The following is an 8,877-nucleotide window of genomic DNA, read 5'->3' as shown; positions in this document are numbered from 1 at the left end:
GAGACAGTAACGTGTGTGTGTGTGTGTGTGTGTGTGTGTGTGTGTGTGTGTGTGTGTGTGTGTGTGTGTGTGTGTGTGTGTGTGTGTGTGTGTGTGTGTGTGTGTGTGTGTGTGTGTGTGTGTGTGTGTGTGTGTGTGTGTGTGTGCGTGCGTGTGTGCGTGTGTGCGTGTGTGTGTGTGTGTGTTTGTGTGTGCGTGTGTGTGTGTGTTTGTGTGTGTGTGTGTGTGTGTGGTCACTCTTCTTCATCCCTCATTGGAAGATTTGGACTCCCCTCTGTGCTGTAACACACTCTGTCCATCGGACACTCCTGCTGCATTATACACTGGAACACACACAAACACACAAAAACAAACAAACACACACACACACACACACACACACACACACACAAACACACACGCACACACACACACACACACACACACACAAAAACACACGCACAAACAGTTCAAACATTTGGTCATCGACACATTGCCCGACCCCATGAATAGCCTGTTATCCTCTCATTTGTTGAATTTTAGTCAACCTGTGTTCCTTATCAGTTTAGTTCCCTAGTTCGGCCCCTCTTGGTCAGTTATGGTTGTTTCTGCGTTGCTAATCTTCCCTAGTATAAACCTGGTGCCTGCTCCTGAGGGGGGTTTCCCCGTGTGATTGGCTACACCATTTGCTTGAAGACCTGACACTTGATGCAACCAATCACAGTCCAGTTGGATGTTTTAGCTGGAACCGGTTAAAGCTGCCTCAGCTCTAGCAAAGCTGACCTCTGAGACAAGGATAATATCTCCCGCCAAAAACATTGTGCCCTACAAGACTGCTATCCCGGACCGATGTGCCAATTCCCGGTTATATGAAAGCAGAAGTACATTTCTGAAGTACGTAGCATGGTTGAAATGTATCTTGAATTTCACATTTTAAGGATTGTATCGGTATTTGTATCGGCCTTGAAGGAAATTAGCATCTTTGGTGAAGTCTAGCATGTGAACAGTAATGTTTCAATGTACACACACACACACACACACACACACACACACACACACACACACACACACGCACACACACACACACACACACACACACACGCACACACACACACACACACACACACACACACACACACATACACACACACACACACTCAGGTCTTCTCACCAGTTTCTCCTCTCTGATGGCGGGGTTGCGGAGCAGGCAGCACAGCGGTGCATAGAGGATGTTGACCACGCCGATCACCACCATCAGGGCAGGAAAACCTATTGCCTGTACCACAGCGCCGGCTGTGGAGGGGCCTGGGATGGCATAGTCGTCTTGTTAGTGTGTGTGTGTGTGTGTGGGGGGGGTATGTTGTCAGGCCATGTTCAATAAGTCCCTTTGTGCCCTATATAGTGCTTAGGACATCACTATAATGAGGTCTGAGATAGAAATGTAGAAATCCTAATGTACACATTTATTGTATGTCGTACTTAAAACATTACTTAGCATTGTGTAGCATCTTACCCTAGCTATCTTTGTTGCATACGGGGAATGGGTTAACCTAGCGATAATTAGTGCTTGGCACTTGGTTCCATGAACATCCTTACTGTATCGACAGCGATATATATGGTTCCACCTGCTACTGACAAATGTTTATGTCTGCCAAATGCCCCTGATGTTAATGTAAAAGTAAATCTAATTTCGTATGTACACTAATTACTTTCCACAATGCACCACAAAATAAGCGTACAACTGATTTTTTTACTCACTTTATCCCATTCATCCAATGGAGGTGATCTGCAGCATTTGGGTGAAACAGTCCCTTGAACTGGGTTCTGTGTGCATGTTTATACCGCAAGTACACGGTGAGCCCCTTGTTCACTCTGGGGAGTGTGTGTGTGTGTGTGTGTGTGTGTGTGTGTGTGTGTGTGTGTGTGTGTGTGTGTGTGTGTGTGTGTGTGTGTGTGTGTGTGTGTGTGTGTGTGTGTGTGTGTGTGTGTGTGTGTGTGTGTGTGTGTGTGTGTGTGTGTGTGTGTGTGTGTGTGTGTGTGTGTATTACCGATGGCATAGCCCATACATAAGGCCACGTCAGCGATGGCGTAGACACTGCCATAAACCGATGCATGGCGAATGTCCACCAGGTATCCCATAATAGCCATCATAGAGGAATCTACCATTCCTACAATGCACACATACATACACACACTGTTTGTAAAAATACACACACTATGATATTATCTCTTCAGCAACAACAACACACATCCAGAGAAACTCACCAATAGCAAAGCCCAAACCAGCATTTGGACCAATTAGACCGTAGATACTAGTGGCAAATGGAACCTGTAACATTGTCATCATCATCATCATCATCATCATCATCATCATCATCATCATCATCATCATCATCATCATCAAAAATAATAACGAAACCAACTACACAACGTACAAAGATAAGGGACAGACACACAGACGTATGCTAGATACTTACACATAGCAAACTGATACCAATGAAAAACATTCCCAGCATGGAGCAGAGCCACCTGTCAACACAACAGTCTTCTTTAACATTGCATCAAGGGAAGTCTACTGGGAGGGGGTCTTTCAATCCTAATCCGAAGCTACTGGTTCCATCACTTATAATATACATTTATATTAAAACATGTTAGAATCAGAAACAATGATATATTTTGTGCTGGAGATCAGGGTTTGAATCAGTTTTATAACAATTTATATACTTTTTTAACTGAGTTCATGTTATGTTGACTCAACTCATTTAATTGAATGTAAAATGCTTTTTAGGATAAGGAATGGCCACATTTTTGTTTCCAGTTGAAATCATAAAGTTCAGGCCAAGGGGGCATTAGGGTATTTCCATTAGAGATGACTGGTTGTCTCACCTCCCCATCTTATTGGCTAAAACGCCAAACAGGTTGGTTCCTATCAGGTAAGAAATACTGGCTGGAAGAAAGGCCATGCCTAAACCAACACACGCACGTACACACACACGCACAAAACACACACACACACACACACTCACACACAGGTCCTGTGAGTGAGGTTATATTCACAGATGTTTCTGGCTGTTCCACAGCAGTATTATGGTATATTATCATGGTACATACCAAGCTGCCATTTAGAGGAGCACATGGTCTGCAACATCCAAATAGGAAGTGTGGGTTCGAGGATGGCCACGCCCATATTGGCAAAGCATAGCGAGCCTGAGAGAAACACATATTCAAACAAACAACCTCATGAGGAGCTGCCATGCTTCCTGTGGACACAATAGACCAGCCTATATGGTGCAATAGAAGGGGAGGTCCAGAGGATGAGGTCACCATGGTGATCAGCTCACCTGCACTGATGAGGATGTAAGGGTCCTTCAGCAGGGTTAGCAGTGGGGTTCCCTCCGCACTCTGAAAGGGACACACGCACCGACACATGCACGCACACATATTTGCAATGCTCCATTTGAATTCCCAAATTACATTTATTTCCACTGGAACTCTAAATGTCTGAGATTGACAGACAGACAGACAGACAGACAGACAGACAGACAGACAGACAGACAGACAGACAGACAGACAGACAGACAGACAGACAGACAGACAGACAGACAGACAGACAGACAGACAGACAGACAGACAGACAGACAGACAGACAGACACACACACACACACACACACACACACACACACACACACACACACACACACACACACACAGAGAAACAAACACACAGAGAAACACACACTTTGTATAAAGTTGCGAGAGTTAAACGTTTACTCACCCCAGGGCAGATCTTAGATGGTTGCAGAATACAAAGTTGTAAAGCTAAACACACAAACACATGAATACGCACACATACACGCAGGCATGCACACACACACACATACACACACACAGAGATACAACCTGTCAACAACTATTTGAGGCTTTAACACCCATCAACATCTAAATAAAACATTAAAGAAATAGTTATGAGGCGGTGATAGTGCATTGTTGTCGTAAGTCGTTTTTTACCTCCATCAAACAACGCCAGGAAGGCGAGGATGAGGAAGGGGGCGCTCTTCCCAACAAATTCATACATCACACTGCCGAATGGAGCTCCGACTGGAAAACACACACACACACACACACACACACACACACACACACACACACACACACACACATTATGCTTTATTACAAAACACACATTACGTGATATTTATATGTTCAATATTCAAATCAAATATAGAATTATTGTATACAGTATACATTACATTACATTAATTAAGCTGTTGCTTTTGTCCAAATCGTGAGGGTTTGGTTATGTAATGAATAGACAACCAAAAACATCTCAAGAAACATGCAAGTCCATAAAAGTCCATCAAATAAGCCAACTGCTTTTTTTATCATTCATCATTGTTTTGTTCACATCAGTTACTAGTTGCACATTTCGTTCCACATGCAACGTTGATTGAGTGTGTCATTGTTGTGTGAAGTGTGTGTGTAATGTGTTTTAAGGTTAGCCTTACTGAGAACTCCCATGGCCAGTCCCCCCAGAGCAACTCCCATGGCAACGCCCCTCTCCTCATCATTTGTGTACACACTGGCAAGCATCCCTAAACCTACGCATCCACACACACACACATGCGAGGACACACATACATACACCCACACACAAACACACACACACACACACACACACACACACACACACACACACACACACACACACACACACACACACACACACACACACACACACACACACACACACACACACACACACACACACACACATAAATACATTTTAACACACAATTATTTGTGTGTTATACAAGATATTTTGCTGATGGTGACTTTTATTGTAATGATTATGATAATGATGATAATAAGGGTGATGATGATGATGATGATGATGATGATGATGATGATGATGATGATGATGATGATGATGATGATGGTGATGATGATGATGATTACCTGCCACAGAGGAAAAGGAGGAGCCGATTCCCTGAAGAGAACGAGCGAAGACCAACAGTGCATAGGAACCTGAGAAGGCAAACACTGACACAAACACACACACACACATGCACATGGTTAGACACTGAAGCGCCAACACAAAGACTTACACCAACGATACTGCCCTCAGTCACACACACTCACACGTAGCTTGACACAGCATACAGTTACATACTGGCGGAAACACAAACTACTACACAATGTTACACTGTACAGTTATGTACCAGTCAACATTGATGCACACGCACACCTTTATAATCACACACGTTATCACACAAGCTAAATCACGTTACATTGCTACACATTGACACACACAAGTGCATGCAGACAGATGTCACAAGCCATAGGGGGTGAAAAAAACAGCGAGGAAGAAAGGAAGAGATGTAGGAGAGAGAGGAGAGATTGATGAAAAAAGGGATGATAGAGAGATTGAAGATAGAGAGGTAGGGAGAGATGGATGAAAAAAGGTTGATGGAGAGAGAGATGGAAGAGAGAGAGAGAGGTAGATAGAAAAGGTTGAGAAAGGGTAGTGAGAGTAAGATGGAGAAGACAGCGGTAGAGGCATAAGCAAGAGTTTTTAACTTACGAATTGTGGAGAGAAACATGATGATGAACCCAGCGAACATTGGGATATGATATCCAATCCTACATAAAGACAAGCACACACACACACACACACACACACACACACACACACACACACACACACACACACACACACACACACACACACACACACACACACAAAGACACATACACACACAAGACAAACTATATGGTTTCAGTCAATTCCATGGATTAGTGGTAGCATTAGAACATAGCCTGTCTTGTGTGTTTTGTGTGTGTGTTTGTGTGTGTGCTTCAGCAAGGGTGTGTGTGTTTATGTCATAAACACCACGTGTGATATATTATTTGAGGTCAATCTAGAGACAAACCTATGCGGGTCATGCATTCTTCTGCAGCCTGGTGTGCTACCTGTTAGTCAGCGGTCCGATGAAGGGGTTAACCAGGAGCTGGACCACAGCTTTAGAAGCAAACAGGAGACCCACGCGGACGTTCTCCTCCTCCAGGAACAAACTGTCCTGCAGACAGGAGGCGGCCAGCTGTGGTGGAGGGGGAGGATATCAGAACAGGACTGTACGTCCTGTTGTGGGTCTGTTCGAGATGCTTTCCTTGTTCTCCATCGTACCCCGCTGTTCCATCATCCACTCGTTGAAGCCGCTGGACCAGAAGCTAAATTGTCCGTAAATCATTCTATCTAACAGGAAGTGTTTTAGCGATCCTTCCACTATAATAGCATAGATTTACATATCCCGCCGTACAGCCACACAAAGTCTGAGGGTTTAATTTGTCAGATCGCAGATCAGTTGACTTTAATGACACTGAAGCAGCTAAGCTATCCCGATGGCTCCTATATCCCACACGGCTCCTTTATGCTGCTCCTGCTGGGGCTTGAGGCTCGAGAGATCAAGCCTCAGCATGATCATTAGGAAACAGTTTGTAGACCTTAGAAGAGGGGAGAGGCTGAGAGTTGCGGGAGGGAGAAGGTATATTGTATAATGTTGTGTTTTTGTGGTTCTGTCCTGTGTCACCTACGGTTGTGTTGCTGTCAGACTGGTTTTTGTTTCCGGGAGCTGGTATGGACGGGAGGGGGGAGTCTTCCTCCAGGGACACCGCTGAGAACGATGTAGGCTCCAGGACCTGTGACGCCTGCTGGGATTGTGAACCCTGGAGAGGTGCACTGTGGCTGGGCTGGAGGAGCGGTGTGGGCTTGGTGATCTGAGGGGGTGAACCGGTATGGTCCAGGGCGTAGAGAAATGTGGGAATGATCGGCACTAGGGATGGAGAATTGATAATGAGAGAAAGAAACAAAAATCAATAGTCTTGTTCGATATTCAAACAAAGTGTGTTTTAAGATGCTTGTCCCTGGAAGGCCACTGAGGAGCGAATGGAGCTCTTAGCCTGTGATCCTTTTAACCCAGTGTGCCGTCTGTCAGACTGACTTAGCAACAGCCTGAGAAAAGTAGACTGCAGCAAATGTCAGGCCACTGGAGGCCACTTTGTAGACGGCATGTGTGTGTGTGTGTGTGTGTGTGTGTGTGTGTGTGTGTGTGTGTGTGTGTGTGTGTGTGTGTGTGTGTGTGTGTGTGTGTGTGTGTGTGTGTGTGTGTGTGTGTGTGTGTGTGTGTGTGTGTGTGTGTGTGTGTGTGTGTGTGTGTGTGTGCGTGTGTGTGTGTGCATGTGTGTGTGTGTGTGTATGAGCTCACCCACTACAGTCAGCAACATGTTGTCCAGCAGCAGGGCCACACACACCACCACCAGGACCAGCCTAGGGGACTCCCGCCCCCCCTGGAGCCAGTAGGAAGGATTCCACACACTCATGACTTCCGGACACGCACACACACACACACACACACACATACACACACACACACACACACACACAAACACACACACACACACACACACACACACACACACACACACACACACACACACACACACACACACATACACACACACACACACACACACACACAGTCACAGACATACACACAGACATAACCCCAAAAGCCCACACACACACGCACATACAAGTACCCACAGTCATAGACATTTCCAAAAAAGTATCATCAATATTACAATACAACAAAATACAATTTTCCAAGACAAGAATATTGACATGAATGAATTGAACATTTATATTTATATACTAATATTAAATATATATATAATAATATAATAATATATAATAATAAATATATATATATTTACATATATGTATATATATATATTAGTGCTGTCAGTTAAACGCGTTATTAACGACGTTAACGCAGACCAATTTTAACAGCGTTAATTTTTTTATCGCGCGATTAACGCAAATTCTTATTTAAAAAAAATATATTGTTTTGTTTTTTGTTTTTTTTTCAAAACAAAGAAGCAGTAACCTGATTGCTATGTTCAAGGCAGTATGTTTGTATGTTTATCGTTTAATTGCACTAAAGGCTTTTTTTTGTATCGTCCTGTTTTGATCAGTATATGCCAATGTTGTTATCAATAAAAAAACATTTTCACAAGGCAAGCTGAGGCACTTCTCCATGTTGATATGAGCATTAAAATGAGAACAATTAATGGGACAAAGAAATCAAGGGATATTTAGCATAGAAAAAAGATTTGCGATTAATCGTGAGTTAACTATGACATTAATGCGATTAAATATTTTAATCGCTTGACAGCACTAATATATATATATATATATGCATGCATGCATGTGAAGACACATTTTCAACATTTGGCTGCCATCTAGCAATAGCAGAACAGTCTAAATGTGTTACTGTGTTCCTTTAGTACACTATGACCAAAGCCTTAGAGCGCTAGCACTATGTAACATGGAGCTCTGCTCACCATTATCATCTTATCTGTCGTTTACATCATGCATCACACACACACACACACATGCACTCACTCACATGAACGCACACACGCCCATGCACACACACACAAATACACACAAAAACGCACATACACACAACCACACTCATGTGACCACACACCTTCACACGCACATGTACAAGCAAACACATACGCTTGCACGGCCCCACACGCACACACACACACACACACACACACGCATACACCCGTACACACTCGCCCAAACACACACAAATACACGCACATACACACACACACATGCACTTGCATTGCCCAACATACACAAGAACACATACAAAGACACAAACACCCGCACACATGCAAGAACACAATTGCATATACACACACGCCCCATCACGCACACACACACACAAACACACACACACACACACACATACACACACACATACACACACAAACTAATACACACACACATACACAAGCAAAAACACGCCCATGCACGGCCTCAA

At 43.8% G+C, this 8,877-nt stretch overlaps 1 protein-coding gene across 1 annotated transcript; it reads right to left on the bottom strand.

Moving 5' to 3' along the window:
- Positions 1-233: 233 nt before the first annotated feature.
- Positions 234-7,357, bottom strand: LOC130384922 (chromaffin granule amine transporter). The gene is made up of 16 exons (XM_056593323.1): positions 7,243-7,357; positions 6,572-6,810; positions 5,951-6,078; positions 5,562-5,620; positions 4,937-5,020; positions 4,486-4,578; positions 3,989-4,078; positions 3,756-3,799; positions 3,321-3,381; positions 3,091-3,186; positions 2,866-2,944; positions 2,457-2,508; positions 2,245-2,308; positions 2,028-2,147; positions 1,151-1,284; positions 234-323 (listed from the first exon to the last, which is right to left on the bottom strand). The coding sequence occupies exons 1-16, from the start codon at positions 7,355-7,357 to the stop codon at positions 234-236; spliced, it is 1,548 nt and encodes a 515-aa protein (XP_056449298.1).
- Positions 7,358-8,877: the final 1,520 nt, after the last annotated feature.

Source organism: Gadus chalcogrammus, chromosome 6, assembly GCF_026213295.1.
Source record: "Gadus chalcogrammus isolate NIFS_2021 chromosome 6, NIFS_Gcha_1.0, whole genome shotgun sequence".
Classification (NCBI taxonomy): Eukaryota; Metazoa; Chordata; class Actinopteri; order Gadiformes; family Gadidae; genus Gadus; species Gadus chalcogrammus.
Note: the sequence above shows the minus strand (reverse complement) of the source record. Positions and strands in the feature narration are given on the sequence as shown.

Excerpts from the sequence above, each read along its gene's own strand:
- LOC130384922 (XM_056593323.1), bottom strand. The coding sequence starts at position 7,357 with ATGAGTGTGTGGAATCCTTCCTACTGGCTCCAGGGGGGGCGGGAGTCC. Across the intron at positions 5,621-5,950 it reads ATCGGACCGCTGACTAACAG|GATTGGATATCATATCCCAA; the intron begins GTAGCACACCAG and ends GTCTTTATGTAG. Across the intron at positions 2,509-2,865 it reads TTAGCCAATAAGATGGGGAG|GTGGCTCTGCTCCATGCTGG; the intron begins GTGAGACAACCA and ends TTGTGTTGACAG.